Source organism: Vigna umbellata, chromosome 2 (assembly GCF_029865625.1).
Source record: "Vigna umbellata cultivar VRB3 chromosome 2, Vumbellata_1.0, whole genome shotgun sequence".
NCBI classification, from domain to species: Eukaryota; Viridiplantae; Streptophyta; class Magnoliopsida; order Fabales; family Fabaceae; genus Vigna; species Vigna umbellata.
The window spans coordinates 15867562-15888357 of NC_142166.1; the positions used below are offsets into that span (position 1 = coordinate 15867562).

At 35.7% G+C, this 20796-nt stretch overlaps 1 protein-coding gene across 1 annotated transcript in view; it reads right to left on the minus strand.

Annotated features, from left to right (window-relative positions):
- GSL8 (glucan synthase-like 8) overlaps nt 1-15003 on the minus strand; it is a 65914-nt gene extending 50911 nt beyond the window's left edge. Inside the window, exons 1-8 of the mRNA XM_088106275.1 lie at nt 14895-15003; nt 14515-14792; nt 12643-12740; nt 12346-12509; nt 11580-11703; nt 11146-11256; nt 10816-10941; nt 3062-3151 (exon numbers count right to left, since the gene is read on the minus strand). Of these exons, the coding sequence (XP_087962401.1) occupies nt 3062-3151; nt 10816-10941; nt 11146-11256; nt 11580-11703; nt 12346-12509; nt 12643-12740; nt 14515-14722 (921 nt within the window). The 5' untranslated portion in view covers nt 14723-14792; nt 14895-15003. The remainder of the gene's footprint in view (nt 1-3061; nt 3152-10815; nt 10942-11145; nt 11257-11579; nt 11704-12345; nt 12510-12642; nt 12741-14514; nt 14793-14894) is intronic.
- Nucleotides 15004-20796: the final 5793 nt, after the last annotated feature.

Sequence of the window (20796 nt, forward strand, 5' to 3'; positions counted from 1 at the left end):
AGAGAACTAGCCCTCGACACCAACGAGGTTGGTTGTCGCTTGGAGAGGCTATCCAAATCTGGTGGTCACCGGGCGAAACTGCAACGACGAACAGCAGCGAACAACCGCGGACTGCAACGAAATGGTAGAGAACAGTGGTTGATAGTGTTGAACAACTAAAAACGGTAGTGGACAGTTGTAGATAGGGGCTGGACAACCGTAGACAGTATCAAACGGCGTCGAACATATGCAGAAAGCAATAACTAACACTGGTGGATAAGACAAGACAGAAACCAGAGCGTGATCGACCCACTCCGATACCAACTTAAGATTAAAATGGAGAAAAATATATTCTAAACGGCATAAAGAACCCCTCTTATAGTTCTTTATTTATATTAGAAGAAGATTTATACAATAGAAAGACTGAACATTAAAAGCATTGCCCTAAGCTACTTGGACAAAGAACTAGGTGCAGAGGTTATCTAACACTCAACTTCCTACCTTAAACTTAATGATTACATGGATTTTCTAATTATTTCAACAAAAAGTAACAAAATAATGAAACCCAAACAATGAAACTTGACTCCGACCCCAAATATCATAATGAAATATAGACAAGATAGAGTTGCACCACGATTCATCTCTTTCTAGCAAAAAAAAAATATGTTTCCCTAATTGACATGACTCATTCTAAGACTTGGAGTTTGCAAAATTGGGAATCATCCTTTTTAATTTTGATAAATATGGATGAGCCAAACTACCATGTAGAAGCCTAGGAGATGGGGATGCTAAACAAGAAATTGACGATCTAGTGCCTAGATAGTAAAGTCCCCTAGATTCATTTCCCTCACCAATCCATTGACCTGTATTGCGGTCTTGAATAACAAGAGAATTTGCATCAAAGGTTATAGAAAAATTTAAGGATTTAGTTAATTGACTAACAGAACTTAGGTTAAAAGGAGAATTAGGGACAAAAAGAACATGTTTTAGGTTCAAAGACAATAAAAAAGGGAGATTTGACCAACCCCTTCAGAAGTAACTACATCCATAGGCTAAAGTAATAACATAAGGAATTTTAGGATGAGAAATGAAAGAAAAGCATTATCATAAATGTAATCGAAATCACCTGAGTCAATTATTCAAGAACTTCGACATTCCAAGTTTTGAGATATGCAAGCTATTCACAAACTAGTGAAAGATCGTGCTTGGTTCTTGGACTTCAAACTGAGATATTATTGATATTCTTCATAAGAAAAATGTGGTTCAACCTTATTAGATTTGGAGATGTTCGTTGTCTTGCTAGGAAAACCATGCCAGGATAAGCCTTTATCTTGAGTGTGGTCAATTCTCTATCAAAAAGAACATAGACGACATTTGTATCCACTTTGAGAAAAGGAAGAAATATTTAAAAAAGAATTCACCAACAATCAGAATTACAAGCTACAATCTACACTCCCAAGCCAGTGCCAACTACAAAAGATGGAAAATAGTAGAGGAGGAAGAGTATGAGAGAGAGGAGAGAGGAGCCTCTCAATCAAAGATGAAACTACAGAAACAAGGGCAAGGAGTTGTTTCAGTGATAATAAGGTTGCTGACAGCTAATGACGATGGTCAATGGACAGTAGACATGGCTGCCAGCCAGCAATGACTGGCAAACTATGTAAGACTAATGTGATTGCCAACTGCTGACAGTCGCTACAAAGAAGGATCGACCTGCTTTGATACCAACTTGAGACTGAGAATATGAAAAGAACTTAAGTGATTGATTATCTCCCATATGACCTTTATTATTCATAGAAGAAAATTACATCAAGAATATCTAGGTAATTAATGCTAACAGTGCATAGGTACAACTGCTAGCCACCTACATTAAATAAATATTCTAACAACAGATATATTTATTACATATTCTAACAGCATCATTCAATGTAAGAGAGGAAGTGATCAATGTCTAATATATGGATGCTTAAAAGAATTTTGGGCAGAGAAACATCCTCTATGCCTTAATAAGATTTTGTTGTATATGATTGACCGCTTATGATTCCTTTGCCCTTAAGACTTAAATTGATCTAAATTGTGATCACTATTTTGTTGTAAATTATGTTCTTTAGGGCTTTGGAGTTCAACTGTAGTATTCGTTCATATAAGTTTAATATTTCATGTGGGTTATCGTTACATATCATAATAAAAATTCGTAAGATTTATTTGATTCAATTTATGTTCAACCAATTAAGTTACACCCCTTGAGTGACGCACAATAAAATATTGACACTAATTAATAAAGGACATCCAAAATTATTTATTCATGTAGATTGTTGCTGCCTTTGAACTATTTGAAGCAATTAGTATTTGGCGGTTTGAACTTATCATAGAGATACATGTGAGAATTATATTAGAATAAAGTTAAAAACGCATAATTATAAATTTAACTTGCACCACACGTGTGTGGGAGACACACAAAAGGTCCGCCCACAGGGATGCAGCTCTGCCCACGAGAGTATGGGAGATGCACTTAATCAGAAATTACATGAGAGATCCTTCTACATAGGTGTGAAAAGCGCACTAGAGAGATTATTTCTCTTAAGAGACTACAACCTCATTTAACCATGTTTTTCGTACTGAATTACAAAAAGTGGGTACAAAAGTTGTACCTTGGATGGTAGCTAACCAATGGCGTGGGAATCACTTATTATAATGTTGAGGAACAAAAGCTATCATTGTTTCAGTGAGCAAAGATCAAGTTTCTAGGACTAAAGAAAAAGTTTATATTCTCGTTTGAGGCATAGTAAACAATTGAACTACACCTTGAGATCAACAGCAAAGAACAAAATTCTAAATTTCAAAAAGCTGTTACTATATCACTGCCAGACCATAGTAAGTAAGAACTAGTTTGCTTCTATTTGTCAATACCAACCAACTTCAAGCTAAAGTTTTTTCCATCCGTCACTGAAAGTCTGATTATAAACAATTATGTGTCTTTTAAGACAGATAATAAAATAAAAATAGAATGTCTATAAACTGAAAATTAAATAATACTCCAAATAGTAAAACTACACCAAAATGGATTCATAAAAGAACTCACTGGATCAGTTTCGGCAGGTATTCCAAGTCTAGACTGCTTATTTGCTATCATCAAGATAACATTTTCACGCTGGTTCCTTACATTGTCTTTCTGCATGTGCAAAAACAAAGTTTATAACCAAGACCATTTAACACTTGCAGGAAAGCAAAACATCTAATCAGAGAAAACTAGTAATAAAAGAAGTAGCTTAATCATAACCATGAGTGACCGTTTTCCCCTATTAATTCTAAAAATTGACATTAGATACCGGAATAATTTCTTGTGTACAAATTCACTCAGCAGATCACAATTTATATAGAAAAAATCTATCTTGGTCTTGAATTGATCATAGTGCAGCTAAGAAATGGAATTTCCCCCGTTAACACATGAATTCAGATTCAGAAACTTGAATAAATTTCTTCAGTGTACAAATTCACTCAGCAGATCTCAATTGATCCATTTAGGTTTGGGAGATACACACAAATATCGGATTGAGTTTATTTGTTCCAAGCTTGGTACATACAATTTGTATGCTCCAGCTTGAGGGAGAGTGTTAGGATATTTATCCTATTTTATCATCATTATAGTGTGTCAAGGGTTACGCTATTTATCATGATTATATTGTGTCTAGGATTACCCTATTTATCATGTACTTGTGTACAATTTATTCTTATAAATAGAAGATTGTGAGAGGGATCAATTAAGCCCTCTAGAATTAATTTACAGTTTCAATCTTAAATTGGTATCAGAGCGGGTCGATCCCGCTTTGGTTTCTGTCTCGTAATATATATTTGTTCGGCGCCACAGTTCTTCGTCGCCCGCCACCGTCCACCGTCGGCCACCGTCGTCCGTCGCCGGCCACCGTCCGGCCACCGCCAGCCGTTGCCGGCCACCGTCGTCCATCACAGTCACAGTTTCCTTCGTCTAAACCCTTAGGGTTTTCTTCTTCCTCGCTAGTACTATTCGTCTTCTTCAGAAATGGCGTCTGGCAGTACTCTTTCCTTCTCTGGAAGTCCATCAATTACCTCCGAGAAGCTAAATGGAAAAAATTATCTATCATGGTTTGTTGTCGTTGAAATGTGGTTCCTTGGCCAAGGGCATTATGACCACCTTGAGCGAGATGGAAGCCATGTGCCTACTGAAAAAGCTGATCAGTGGAAACAAGCAGATTTCCAGTTGTGTGCCCTGTTATGGCAATCAGTGGAACCCAAACTTCTTATATCTAAGGGCTTTCAAAACTTGTCACTCCTTTTGGAAGAAAGCCCAAAGCATTTATGCCAACGATATTCAACGTCTCTATGACACTACGAACAAGCTTGCATCTCTTAAAATGGTAGACCATGATATGGTGTCCTTCATGGCTGAAGCCCAATCTGTTGTCGAAGAACTTAGGATGTTTTTGGAAGTAGATCCATTAGAGGATATCAAAAAGAAACTTGACAAATTTTACATGGTGTTGATCCTTCGTGCCCTACATCCCGATTTTGATCATCTCAGAGATCAACTTCTAACTAGTCATGAGGTCCCCTCTATGGAAACATTGACCACTCGCCTTCTGCGTGTCCCAGTACCTCAAACTCAAGAAGCGCATGAACTAGTGGAACCATCTGTCATGGTTGCCACACGAGGAAGAGGAGGACGTGGCACTAGAGGAGCAGGACGAAGAGGTCGGAGACGTCTTCAATGCACATACTGTAAAAGGATGGGTCATACTCAAGAGAATTGCTACTCCTTACATGGTTTCCCTTCCAAAACCGCCAATATTTCGAAGACTGAAACTTCCACTTCGAAGACTGAAACTTCAACTTCTATGTTTTCTGAGGATGAATGTCAAGAGTATTTAAGGTTAAAGTCTAACAGCTTGGCACAACCATCTCAATCTCCCAATACTAAAATGTTAAATTGTTCAATAACCTTTGATCATAAATCTTTTATTATACAGGAGCGTGGTTCGGGGAGACAGATTGGAGAAGGATATGAAGCTGGCGAATTATACCATTTTAGATCTCGTCCAAGGGTGTCCTGTGTTGCTGCTCCTAATCCTAAAGTGCTACATGATCGACTTGATCATCCTCATTTGTCCAAATTAAAAAAGATGTGTCCTGAACTTAGTGGTCTCCAAACCTTATAATGTGAGTCATGTCAATTAGGAAAACATGTTAGACGTATCTCCTCCTTTGCTTTTAGATATTTTGTTACCTTTATTGATGAATATTCAAGATGTACTTGGGTTTATCTTATGAAAAATCGTTCTTAATTGTTAGCTATCTTTACATCCTTTTTTAATGAAATCAAGAATCAATTTGGTCAAGTAATCAAAATATTAAGAAGTGATAATGCAAAAGAGTATTTCTCATCCTCCTTTTCTGCCATCTTGAGTTCCCATGGTATCTTACACCACAGCAAAATGGTATAGCAGAACGAAAAAATGGACACTTGGTTGAAACTGCTCGTACCCTTTTGCTTGGTGCCCATATTCCTGTCCATCACTGGGGGATGTCATCTTAACTGCATGTTATCTTATTAATAGGATGCCCTCCTCCTCTCTTGATAATAAAGTCCCTTTCTCCATTTTGTTTCCTAATGATCCTCTCTTTCATACATCTCCCCGAGTGTTTGGCTGTGTATGTTTTGTTCATGACATGTCTCCAGGTCTAGACAAACTTTCCGCTCGCGCTCTCAAATGTGTCTTCTTAGGCTATTCTCGACATCAAAAAGGATATCGGTGTTACTCTCCTGAAACTAAGAAGTATTACATGTCTGTCAATGTCACATTCTTTGAACAGACTCCTTACTTCTCTCCATCTGTTCAGGATGTTTCTATCCTCTAGCAGGTCCTTCCTATTCCAATGGCTGAGTCAAATAGCTCCACTGTCTCTGTCATTCCAAGTCTTGATCACAATCCTTCTACACCTGTTTCTCCACATACTGATATCATCCCACACAGGGCCCTAATGGATATAGTCCACCTCCCCAAGACAATGGTGAATCTCCTACTTCAGATTCTTCTCCCTCGTCACCTCCTCCCACGCCTCCTGGTGCAAATGATTCAGCATCACCTATTGCCCTCAGAAAAGGTACTCGTTCCACTCGAAACCCTCATCCCATTTATAATTTTCTAAGATATCATCGATTGTCGCCCTCCTATTTTTCTCTTTTATCCTCATTGTCCTCTGTTGTTATACCCAAGAATGTGAAAGAAGTACTTGATCATCCTGGATGGCAACAAGCTATGATTGCAGAAATGCAGGCTCTTGACCACAGTAATACTTGAGAGCTGGTGCCCCTTCCCCCAGAAAAAAGGCGGTTGGTTGTCGATGGGTGTATGCAGTTAAAGTTGGCCCTGATGGTGAAAATGATCGGCTCAAAGCTCGGCTTGTTGCAAAAGGTTACACTCAGGTTTATGGTCTTGATTATTGTGACCCTTTCTCTCCTGTAGCCAAGATGACTACTATTGGTCTCTTCTTTACCATGGCAGCCATTTGTCACTGGCCACTTCATCAATTGGATATTAAGAATGCCTTCCTACAGGGTGATCTTGAGGAAGAAGTTTATATGGAGCAACCTCCAGGGTTTGTTGCTCAGGGGGAGTCTGGTATGGTATGCAAATTGCATCGATCTCTATATGGCCTCAAGCAATCCCCACGTGCTTGGTTTGGAAAGTTTAGCTCAATTGTTCAAAAATTTGGGCTAAAACGCAGTAAAGCAGACCATTCAGTTTTTTATTGTCATTCTTCTCTCGGGAAATATGTTTACTTAATAGTATATGTTGATGATATTGTCATTACAAGAAATGATGTTGTTGGAATATCTCAACTAAAAGGGTACTTGTGTAGACATTTTCAAACCAAGGATCTTGGAAGTCTCAAATACTTCTTAGGCATTGAAGTAGCGCAATCGAAAGATGGAGTTGTAATCTCCCAAAGGAAGTATGCTCTTGATATATTATAAGAAACAGGCATGATTGATTGTAGACCGGTAGACAGTCCCATGGACCCAAACCAGAAATTAAGAAAAGAAGAAGGTGAATTATTCTCCGATCCAGAGAGGTATAGGAGGCTGGTTGGGAAACTGATTTATCTCACTGTTACAAGGCCAGATCTATCATTTGCAGTTGGAGTGGTTAGTCAGTTCATGCAGGCTCCATGTGTTGACCATTGGAATGCTCTCATTCGCATTCTAAGGTATGTAAAGAAGGCTCCCGGGCAAGGATTGTTATATGAAGATAAAGGAAGCATTCAGGTCTCTAGGTATTGTGATGCAGATTGGGCAGGTTCACCTATTGATAGACGGTCTACTACAGGATATTGTGTTTTTTCTGGGAGGAAACCTTATTTCATGGAAAAGTAAGAAACAGAATGTAGTACCTCGATCAACCGCGGAAGCCGAGTATAGGGCAATGGCATCACTGACATGTGAACTTATATGGGTGAAACAATTCCTTAAAGAGGTTAAATTTTGTGACATCCATACTATGAAGATGTATTGCGACAATCAAGCTGCTCTCCACATTGCATCAAATGCAGTGTTTCACGACAGGACTAAACATATAGAAATTGATTGTCATTTTGTTCCTGAAAAGTTGTTGACCAAAGAAATATGTACTGAGTTTATTGGGTCAAACGATCAACTCGCAGATGTATTGACCAAGTCATTAAGGGGTCCTCGGATTGAGTTTATTTGTTCCAAGCTTGGTACATACAATTTGTATGCTCCAGCTTGAGGAGGAGTGTTAGGATATTTATCCTATTTTATCATCATTATAGTGTGTCAAGGGTTACCCTATTTATCATGATTATATTGTGTCTAGGATTACCCTGTTTATCATGATTATATTGTGTCTAGGGTTACCCTATTTATCATGTACTTGTGTATCAATTTATTCTTATAAATAGAAGATTGTGAGGGATCAATTAAGCCCTCTAGAATTACTTTACAGTTTCAATCTTAAGTGGCTATACACACAAATATCGGCCACTATAACTTAAACGGAGGCCCTCTTTAAACACTTTGTCATGATGTATGCAATTTGATCAATTGAGCTGGCAGCTGGCAAATTCAGTAATATGATTTCCTTGAACACCACCTTCTCACATTCAAAAGGATAATCAATCTCTATATGTTTAGTTCTCTCACAAAGTAATGGATTAGAGGCAATGTAAAGAGCTGTTTGGATATTGCCATACAGTTCAATTGCAGAAACATACAGCACTTCAACTTTTTAACTCGCATGTGGCCGAGGCCATTGCCTTCTATGCTGCTTCTACCTAAACCTGGCCACTACACACTGCTTCTTGCTCTTTTAAGTGATCATATTCCTACCAATGAATATACAATATCCAGTAGCGCAGTACCAGTTTACAAATGATCCTGCACAATTAGGATCACAGTAAACAAATATTTGGGTATCGACTTTATCTTCATACAACAATCCTTCTCCTAATGCCCTTATTATACATATGAGAATGTCAATCACTGCACTCCCGTGATCAATAAGATGAGCCTGCACAAATTGATTAACTACTTAAACAACAAAAGAGATGTCAAGCCTTGTGTTAGATATATTGCATTTTATGTTAATTAGGGAAACATGACCCTATGTTAGTTATGTTAGTTTTATATATTCATTAGTATCTGGGCTTTAGCCCACATTCTCTTAATTAAAAATACATTACCATATGTGTATTTTCTACACAAGGAAGATTAACCTTATACCTAGTTTTTCACTATATTCAACATCGTATCTAGAGCTTAGGATTTGTTGGCAATTTTTTCCGTCACATCTTCCACTACAATCACTACCACCACCATCGCCACCATCATTGTCGCCGGAGTTATTCAAACCAGCAACCGCACGGTTTTGATCATCTCAGTCATACGACCACCATGCCACAAGAATGACCGTCATCGAAGTAGCCACGCTCCCTCACGCATGTAATCGGCACTGCATGTCGAGACCCCTCTCCCTTAAACATCACTTGCTCTGAGATCACCTCTTCATCATCTTTCCAGGTCTGGTTTCGCTGATCTGATCAAACCTCTTTGGTGTTTTATGGGTCTTCTCTCCTCCATAGAGTCTTTTGTTGCCTTTTCCTCATTCGATGTCTCTTCTACCACCAGTGTGTTTAACCCGTCAATCTTTACTATGTCAATTTGCACTTACCCATTGATAAGCTAGATGGCACCAATTATGTGACTAGGGCGTTAGCCATTAAACTTTGGCTTGAAAGTCAAGGGTATCTTGATCATCTTATTCAAAAAAGTGACTGATATTGCTCCCGATGACTTTTTCCCATTGGAAAAGAATTGATGCTCAGTAATGTAATGTATGGTTCACAAGAAAACCATTCAATCTTCTTTAAAACGAAAGTTTCTTGCCTACGGCACATCTTCTGAACTCTAGGAACAAGAAAAATTATTGTACACCAACAGTACTCAATGTCTTTATGATGTTTGTCACAATCTTTTCAATGGTGTTGCTTCTCGAAATCAGGACCTTATGGTTGATTATTTAGGTAAGACTCATACTCTTTTTCATGAATTTAATGAGTTATTACCTCCTATCGAAGAAATAGAGCAACGGTCAAAGTTCAAGGTATTAGCTTTACACGAGGCTTGTTGATAAATATTCTCATGTTCGTGATCAAGTTTTGGGTTCCCCTATTATACCTAGTTTTATTTTACTTCTATTTGCTCCACCCTTTTATGTGTGCCAAGTAAACCTATCAATGATACATTTGTTTCTGATGATTCCTCTGGTTTTGCATTTCAACGTGATGATCGTTACCGCTCTCGCAAGCTAGGAAAACGTCACAAGTGTGACCATTGTGGCAAACTAGTCCACAAGATTGACAGGTGTTATGCGTTACATCATGGTGTTGGGACGGTTAACCTTTTTCCTTTTCTATACATTGATAATGTTTTTTGTTCCTATGTGTCCTTTAAACTTATTATCCATTAGTTTACTAACTCGTTTTCTTGATTGTTTATTTCATTCATCCTAACTTCTATTGTTTACAGGACCGAAGTTCGAGACAAGTGATTGACACCAAATGTGAGTCTCATGGTCCTTATCATTTCCGTCCTTCTACACATGTTGGCACAGATATGGAGTCTCCATCTCTCCTTCATGCAAAAAACCAGCTTTTACATGAAAAATAGTATGTGTGAAGCTCATGACAGGAGAAACTGTTGATAATAATTATAAGCAATAAATTTTCAGATTCAAGAAAACAATTTTCTTTTCAAGAAAAAGAAAATCAGGAAAAAAGTAAGCTTTTTACAAAATTTCAAATTTGTGCCTCAAAAAATCTAGCTTACTTTAAAAATGGCTTATTTTCAATCAAACAGCTAATATTGATGGGAAAAGCTTTATCAAACATGCACCAAGTGTAAAGCAGCCAGTAGACCATGCAAATTAATCTTAGCTAGTAAACAAAGCTTAAGTGCGAGAAGAGACATGTAACTACCAATACAGTTGAACAATGTCAGTAAGAGGGCTATTTGGAAATGGAACAGGTAGAAGTCATATGTTTAGTGTAACAAAATCCCCTTCTTTGTTATTAGTAGTAGCAAATATTCATCTTTTGCTAATTGTTGATTTAAAATATTGGGAATGGGAACCACCATTTTGTATCAGTAATAAAACTTCAAAAAAAAAAATAGATGACCAATCCAGCAGGAACCTTGAAAGAGATCTGTTAGTTACGATGCAATTAGCCATGACACACAGCAATGATATATAGAATTAAAAATTCCCACCAATCATTACAAACCTGAAAACCAAACACAAATTCTAGAAGATCGAACAAGTCTGCATCCCTTTGTCCAGATACTTTAAATCCAGCAGGAAGTCTAGGTAACTGATCAGTATACCTAATTGCAGATATTGCAGCTTTAACCTGATATTGAGAACCAAACCTCAGCTTTAGAAACTACCACAGAGAGTACATGAATTCAAGGGTATTACAGAAATCACGCAGCATAAATGGATGTGTCAATGTCAGCAACTCCTAATTATTGTCAATACAGTGAATGGGTCAAGTACAAGAAACTTGAATGAAAGAGAGAGAGGACACAGAAGTCTTATAAAGCATTCAACTTACTTCAGGGAAAATTCTGATAGGATTGGTTAATGATGGTGCTTCCAGAGGAATAATATTGTATGGTGTAAGCTCTCCAGATAATGTCACACTTGACTTCTTTAATTTTCTCAACTAAGAAAACATGAGACAAATACGATGAGCTAATTACAAATCATAATCAGTTAGTAAAAAATAAGTTCTTTAAGAAGATTTGTCATGTTCAAATAGAATTTTAAAAGAAACAAACGACAACAGGCAGTCAAAAGATTTTTATATTCCTTTATTAGATGTCAATTCGCAATACAAAAAGAACAAAAACTAGTGGCTTATAAATTTGAAAGCAACCAAATTAATCATCAAAATAAAATGAATGGTTTAAAATAATTGAAGCATTCAATGCATAATCAGTAAAGTTAATTTGCTTTATGATAGAGATCTTAACACAAAAGGAGTACCTCCTCCACTACGAGTCCTCCAACTCCGTTGGGATCAGCATCCTTACTAAGTGCCTCCAGGACCTCCACTAAAGCCCGTAGCGTAGCAATGATCTTTCTCATTTCTGATGATCTAAGCTTCAACCTACAGTATTAAAACAGTTCACACAAATATTATACCACTCAAAAAATAACACAATATAGATAAATACATATAGGTTTTTAATCAACAAAATCTAAAAGGTAAATAAGAAAGGCTTTCTTCATAGTTTAAGAATTTTAGTTAGGAGAGGAGAGCAGCCAACCAATAACAGTTTTACTACAGCACAAATTATGTATAAGTATAATTACTGACATATAAGACTTAAGGAAAGAAAACTAATAGTCTATCTGCTGTCTTAGATGTTCAACATTTAGTTTATTATTTTGCATATTAACACATTATATTATTTTTCACCACCTTCAATACAATGATTTCTTAACCACAGAAACCTTCTATTGCCTTTTAATCACCTATCTGGGAAAAGAAAAATAAACCAAGCCTTGAGCCAAAATGAATAAACCAAGCCTTGAATTCTGATTAATATATACAAACAACTCTACAGAACAAAAACAAGTTGGTAATTTTATCCATTGAGAAAAATAATTTAAGGCCATAATTGCAAATAAGCATCGAGCTTTATCAACACAGCATAAACAGGAAATAACCTCCTTCTATTTTACCGAAGAAATAAACAACATATTTATAAGTTAAATTTTTAAAAAAAAAATTATGGGCTGGACATACTCTCCCAATGAGGAGCTAAAAGTTCCAGATTCTTGCAATCTCTGTTCTTCTCGTTGAATGTCATCCACTCTATGATGTTGCTTGTAGTGAAGATAAAACTTCCAAAGGTTTTCCAAGTCACGATTGCGATCAATCCGAACTCCATCCTTCTTAGCAAGTTTTTGCTAAAGAAGATAGCAAAACGAAAGTAGTAATTAAGTGAGCTGATAGTCTCTTTAAAGTCAGACAAATAAAAAGAAAACATCAATTGAAGAAAAAGGTAATGTATCACTAAATATACACAGATCATGCCAGTACCTTGATTACAGACGTTAAACCAGTCTTGAATTGTAAAACTCCCCTACCATGACTGTCGGGATCCAGATTTTGAGCCATACTATATGCCTGCTCGCACACTGAAGATCAAAAGTAAGAGGTCATAATGATGCATATCACAAAAGGAACACTATCAGCTGATTCAAGCTGACCCAATATTAATATGATATGTATCATGCAACAAATTATGATATCTTTCTTCGTATTTCACGTGACAGACACATGAACTTGTAAAATGTGAGACCTAACAACCCTGTGAAATCAACATATAAGTTGAGGATTGTCTCCATTGATATCTCTTTTCAAGCTCCATCTCTAACCAATATGGAACTCGAGTTTTCCCAATACACCATTTCATATCCAGCACTATTGAGTTCGGTACACGGATAATATGGTCGGTGACCCTTTTAAGGATCTAATATAGACTTTGATAGCATATTAGAATGTGAAATTAGGCATAATTCAAAACTACAAAACCAACCTTATAGGTTCTAGCTCTAGCCAATATCGTATTTGGCTTTTCCCCAACATGAACATTGAGATAAGCTCAAAAAGTAATATGGTATGCATAAAATTTTAACTAATGCATGAGAAATATCAGCAATTTAAGTTGAAACTTGAGAGACAAGAGAACGTAATAGAACAACTAAGCCACATACACTACACATAAGTTTATACTTTGGAGCGGTTAACTAAATTTATATTTAACGCGAGCAAGTGAAATTATATTTCCTTCCTGGGCTGAAAGAATGCAAATCTTAGGCTTTGAAACCAATCATACTTTCTCTCAGGCTGCTACTACTGTGTCAATTTGGTCTTTTGTTCACCATGACTAATATTTAATGATGGTTCTTCATCACCTTGACAAAAAAAAATGTATTCAAATGAGGTGATTAACATCAGGCAACTACTCTTGTAATCATGATGGTACCAACTACGTAACAATTAACTGGCAAAAATAAAATATAGTGTGGTCTGACTACGACACACAATTCAGTATACTCTCTCATTTCAAGTACATAAAACTCAAGGTCTTAATCCTGTAAAACAGACAATTTTGAAAGAAAAGAAAAGCACAAGTTACGACGAGTCCATAATAAAGAGGTACACCATCCAATATAAAGAGAAAAAATGAAGGCAACTCCAAAGAACATACATAAAAGATGTAAAATATTGCAATGTGGTTATAAATTAGACCAACAAACCCCTACCCCTTGTATTATTCTAGTGAGCTTAGCCTAATCCATGATTGTCAATCTAGTTCGTAATTGACGTTAAATATCCACTAACCAATCAAAAAAGCTCAAATGTAGCGAAACTAAGATCAAGTCACCTTACTTTGTCAGCTTCAACTATCCCACTTCTAGTACAGAAAATTCCCACTAGAGTGACAACATGCGTATCAGGCACTCAGTCCTCCTTCCATCCTTTTAGCTCGTAAAATCCCCCCTTCCATTTTCATATCCACTTAATTAATCGCATACACAATATCATACCATGTTCACCTCCGCACTAAACATGACTATCACGACCTCCATTTACACACCCTCGTCTCAAAATGACCCTACCTTCACCAAACATTTCACTTCAGCCACCACTAAACTCAAATTCCCGCTAGAAACAAGTTTCACTCATTCCTTAATACTACCAGTTCCGCAAATTAAAAATAAATAAATTAAATAAACAAACTTAACTTCTAGAAGAGACTCACTCACTCCCCTTACACCTAAAACTAACTTCAAGAAACACTATAACGCACGAGCAGATCTCATGTTCACAGACAACGTTAACGCACGCAGCATCGAAACTTGAAACACGCAAACAGATTCCAATTGAGCAAGTTGAAACACTTACAGATCCTAGCAACGTTAGGATCCTCCGATTGAATTTCATCGGCGGCCTGCAAGATCAAATCAATGTTAGTGGTTTGCGCGAGGGACGGAGGAACCGCGCCGGCGATTCCGCTGGGGACTCTGGCGTGTCCTTGGCCTGCATTCCTTAGCTGCTCCCTCTTCAGTGAGGCTCGAACCAGCTTCTCCCAGTTCTCGCGAGCCCTAACCATGGCGGCGGCTTCGCTCGCTTGCGTCGCCTGCTCTCTACGGACTCGAATATCACTGTGTGCTGTGTGCTGTCTGCAAGCGCGTTTCCGAAAACAAACGAGGGTTTAGAAACTATATTGCTCAACGTTTTGTTGCAACGAGAACTTAATTAGTAAGGTTCGCTTGAGAACAGACGCGGATCGAGGGCAATGGCAACGTAACAAGTGCGTAGTTGGCTTTTCCGTTCCTTTTTCTTTTACTTTTTTGCTCTCGCCCTTTGCTTGTCGTTTTCCGTGTTTTGAAATTTTGACAATGGATTGAACAAGTATATACTTAAACGCGGAATTTTTTTATACTACTGCCCTTTTTCTTTTGGGGGTCTCTTCTGTCCAAAAACGACTGATTCTTTTCCTTCTGCTCACCATAACGGATTTCTTAATAAATATATTAATCCTGCATTTAAATTTCAATACTTTTTTCTTTTCAATTAATTTAATAGCATATTTGATAGTGGTTAATTTAAGAGAAATAATAATTTTCCAAAAAGGTTTGTTCAAAGTATTAAATGAAAATTTGTTATTTTTAATAATAAAATAAACTAACTTTTTCTTAATGAGTTGTTAGTATGCATCCATATTTAAATATTTGATTGAAGTCTTCTGATCAACCTTTGAAATTTACTATTTAGGGTCCATTTGGAAAAGGAATGAAATGAGAGAGGAAGAAATAAATAAATAGAAGTGAATTATAAGTGAGAACAAATATTGTTTTAATTGACGAAAATAAAAATAAAATAAAGGGTGGAGATAATTTTTATCCATTTGTTTAGTTGGATATAAATATTAAAAGAAATAATATATTTAATGAAAATAAATATTTTGTTTGACATTTGAAATGTTTATGTTTGAAAATATGTTTTTGTTTATCATAATTGTGTATATTATGTGACATCTCTATTTTAAATAACTATATTATTTATTTTATTTGTACCTAAAAATAAGAGATAAAAAGTCTTATCCTTTTACTCTTGTAATTATATTTATTTAAAAAAATCATATATTATTTAAATAAAGTCTAAATAATGAAAAAAAAATCATTAGTATTTTTTATGAAATATTGTACTATAATAAAAATAATTAATAAAAAAATACTTCTTAATATATTAATTTGTAAACAATATATATACAAAGAGAAAGAAGATAAGGTAATATTAATTTAAAATATCATTATTTATAATTTTGTAATATATAAAATAATAAAAATCAATGAACTATAAAGAAAATTATATATATGTTGTATTATTTTTTTTAGTACTATGTGTACTTGTTTGTATGGTATATAGATCACTTGGTAATCATCATATTTTGTTATCCTTAAAAGATGTTCAAAAATATATTTGTTCAAAAAGAATCTAAATTTGGTTCTAATGAGTTAAGATCAAATCGAGGTAAGAGTATTTATGTTTGGGAAGTCCCTATTTGGTATATTATGAGCTAAAAGGCAGTAGGGTCTAAGGAAGTTTTTACTAAGTAAGCGAATATGATGATAGTAACCTAAACTAGGATATTCACGGATCAAACTTGGGACTATCTTATACCTGCTCGTCATCGACAACGTATGTAGTGAGTATATATCTCTTATGTGAGCCAATAATGAAATATAGGAAAACACTAAAATTTGGGGATTTGAATAGTATTTTTAAGGCTCTTTTACAAATAGTGATTAGATGGGCTGCATAGTAGTATAACACACTTAGTTAAATATAACGTTTGAATGGAAAACGTTGTTTGAAAATAAATGTTATAAATCACACTTTAGTTTTTTCTTTTTTTGTTTACTCAACTTGAGTTATGTTTAGATCTCCCTTAACAACCTATTAAGAGGTTCCACTGACATTTTACAAAGATTATAAAGAATGAAAATCGCTCTTGATAAACCTGACTAGAATGAGTTTAATCATTCCTCGTATCCACACTAAACAATCTGTCTAGAATGTTTAACTCCGTTGAGTTAAACGATATATACAAGTGTTTGAATTCACTTATGAATATAACATCATAAGTGTTTGAATTCACTTATGAATATATATATATATATATTACTTCATGAGATTATCATTGGATATTGAGTTGATTATCAAGATAAGCTTAATAGACTTTTCTAGTAACTTGGTAAGGCTTAGGTCTACATTGTAGAGTAGTAGAGCTTTTTCCTATAGCCCGATGTGAACTTGAGCTTGTATGATGTGACAGAGTAAATGGCTTGAAGGAAACATTCTCAAAATGTTCCTTTTCTCTCACAACATATTTTTTCTTGGATGTTATTATTTTGATTATATCTTTTTTCTTTATTGATCTACACAAATATCAAGAAATAAAGTATACAAACATTAAAGTATTTTTTCGTACATGCATTAAATGTTTTGAACGTTGATAATAGTTAAGTAGTGTAGTTTGTTCAAGACATTTTATCATTTATTATTTCATTAATAAATGCATCATTTTGTAAGACAAATGTATATTCATTAGATGATATAAACATAAGATGCTTTCTCAAAGGCTAAAGCATTCAACAGTCACGTATTAGATGATGTTTTCTCTAGAAGGCTTTGCTTGATATAATATTGTACTGAATGAAAAGGTTATTTTAAGTTTAGTGCTATATAAGAGATAGACTTTTGTTTTCATAAGAAGCTAGTTTATTTTTCTCATATAGTTTATTGAGAGATTTCAATTAGTGACACTTTCTTTTAGATGCTGTTTATGATTTTCTAATTCGTTGAATAGAAATACCACCATGTGAGGAATGTGAAAATCTTTTGCCCCAAGTCTTCGAACGAAAAGAACAACTTTGTGAAGAAGTCATTCATAACCCTAACTCTTTGCTTTTAAATTTGGAAACAATAACTTTGCTCACTTGAGGACGAATCAACAACAACCTTAACCCTTTGCTTTTAAATTTAGGAACAACAACTTTGTTATCTTTAACACGAATCAACAATTGTCCTAGCCCTTTATTTTTAACCAACTACTTCAATTTTAACATTTCCACACACATTGTCAAGTCATTTCAACTCAGCATGCCACATAATAAATAAGTATACAAGTTGTAATTGTTTTTAATGTTGTAAGCAAAAAGGATTAAACTGGACTATTTTTACAAAATATAAGACTTTGTGAACTTTTGAAAAAAAATAGAACAACTTTAAATATACCATAGAAACTAAGAAACCAAAATAGGTAGTATACCTATTTTTTATTTGTAATCTATAATACTAAACATTTATCATAAATTTTACCTTCTTTCACAAAATATAATTTTAGCCTCCTATAGAGCTAGTTGTTTAGCCTATAAATTAGTAAAGGTTAAACGCCTTTAGTTGTCCCTATTTTTGTGGGTTTTTTCCAATTCGATCGTCGTTTTATTAGAATCCAAATTTAGTCCTAAAAAATGTTAATTTGAGTCAATTGAGCCTCTATCGTTAAATTGGCTTAACAAGGTTAAGTTTTTGATGAGGTGGGAGGTTGACGTGACCAGTTTTTAAAATATGGCATTCTGAGACCTTTATATATGGCATTTCATAAATAGGGATTTTAAAACATGGCATACGCAGATGAGAATGGATTTTAAAAATAGGGTTTCTTAATGGATTTTAAAACGTGGCATATGCAGATGATAATTTAGGGATCTAGGGTTCATTGTTCTTGAAGATTAGAAAGCACTTGAAGTTTCGAAAGAGGGAAGTGCGACAGCAGAAGAAACAACAATGTCTATGGGTCATTCGTGTTCATCTTCCACTTGTAGTAAGTGTCAAAAGCAATTACGTTGTGTGAGCTTTGGTGGAGATGAAGGCTGGAACAGGAATGTGAGCTCTAGTGGAGATGGAGGGTGGAATAGGAAGGACTCATCACTGATTTGTCATTATGGAGAGAAGTCTGTGTTGAGGACTACGGAAACCAATAAGAATCGAGGCAAAAAATTCTAGGGTTGCCCTAAGTATAAGGTTGGAAGTGAAAATGTTAGATGCAACTACTTCAGATGGTGTAGTGATTGGGGATTTCACGAAAGTGTTAGTTGTGAGGTGTTGGAAGCAAATGATGAAAGGTTGTTGAAGAGGTTAGAAAAATGAAAGTGATAAGAAGATTGATGTGCAGAAAGTTGTGATAGGTCTTGAAAGGTGGATGAAATTTTTGGTTGGGGTTGTTACTGTTCTATGTGTAATGAACATCATTGTAGTTACAATGTTTAATGGAGGCATGACATCTGGATATTGGGTTACCACCCAGAGGTTGTTTCCATTAATAGGATAGATAATAGAGGAGTAAATTTCTTCATACGTTGACTTTTGAAAGCATAGAGGTATGTAGTCCTATGCATCTATGTTGAGAAACCTCATTGCTGACAATACATGAACACAAGGTATTCCACTGATGTTCCATTTCCGATAGGAGCATGAATATTCATTTATATTCACCACAAACTTGTCCCCACTTTGGGACACATGTCTGACTTCAAATAACCTTTGTGCAGACCAACTGTGAACATAAGCCAACATTAGTTATTTAGACCATCTGTGCTACAAATAAAGAAAAAAATACATATCTCATAATTCTTGGATACTTGGGAATCCACTCTTTGTTAGTAGTGCCTCCTTTTGTAGTCTATTGACTACTTTTTGACAAATTGATGACTTAAATGACCTTACCATTGACCTATTAGTGGCCCATCTCTTCATCATGTAAAGTCTGATTTCCTCCAACATTTTAATTATTTGTTTTGATCTCGTTTGAACCAAAACACTATTAAAGGCTTCTGACATGTTATTTACCAAGGTATCAGATTGTGTTGTGCTTGTGAACCTTGATTTGGATCAAAACCTTTAATGAAGATGTATGTCATACAATCAATATGTAAAATAATCAGAAAGTAAAAGATATTTAAACTAAGAGTGGCAAGCCTTGGAGAAATAGCTATCAAGTGGTGAAAAACGTCTTAGTTAACCTCTTTGATACTTCTCATCTCTTTCTCCCATTTTTTGTGGGTGGGTTGTTGTAGTTGCCCTCCACATAAGCTTCTTAAGATTCTTTCCAGGGAATTTCTTCCTAAAGTTTACATATAAATGCCTTACACAAAATCTGTGTGCAACTCCAAGAAGTAAATCTTGTACAGCTGGTAACAGACCCTGTGAATGAGTGAGCAACAAGTTAGTTGATATTGATTTGAAGTCATTTTTATAACATAAAAGACAATGAATATACTGTAATTTACCTTATGTTGATCTGATATCAATGTAAGTGAAGAACACACCTCAGGTCCACCCAGGTCTTCAATGAGTAGCTCCATAAACCATGTTCAGGTCTCCTTGTTCTCAACCTCTACGATGGCATATGCGAGTGGCAACATTTGATCGTTTGCATCTCGACCAATAGCAGTTAATAGCTCACCACGATGTTTGCCTTTCAAAAAGGCTCCATCAAGGCTAATGATTGGCTTGCATGAGACAAAGCTATCTTTGAATGCCTTTAGGCATGCGTAAAACCTCTCGAATATTGGTTTTCCATCATTTTCTTCAACTTTGACCTTGACTGTGGACACTGGGTTTCTTGCTAATAGCTCATAAGCATAATCATAAATTCTATTATATTGTATAGTGAAGGACCCTTCCACTTCGTCTGATGCATAGGCTTTCGCCTTGTAAGCCATATTCTTAGATATTGTTATGTTCCATTTCCTACTAATTTTACCCTCAACTTCATCTGCTTCTGTTCTATTACCATCACCTTCGTCAACTTGTATTCTCTCAACCTCAACTTGATCTGCTTCTGTCCTCTCACCATCACCTTCATGAACTTCCTTTTTATCACCCTCAACATCATATGCTTCTATTATCTCAGCTTGACCAACAACAACTTCTACTCTCTCACCATCAACACCTACCCCCTCATCCAATTGTTGTGTTACACCATCATCTATAGCCTGACCAAACTGTGCACCCTCACACCCTCATGCACCTCAGGTGCAACTTCGTCACCTCCTTCATCAACATTATATTCAATCATGCGAATCACATCATGTTGAGACACAATGTGCACAACAT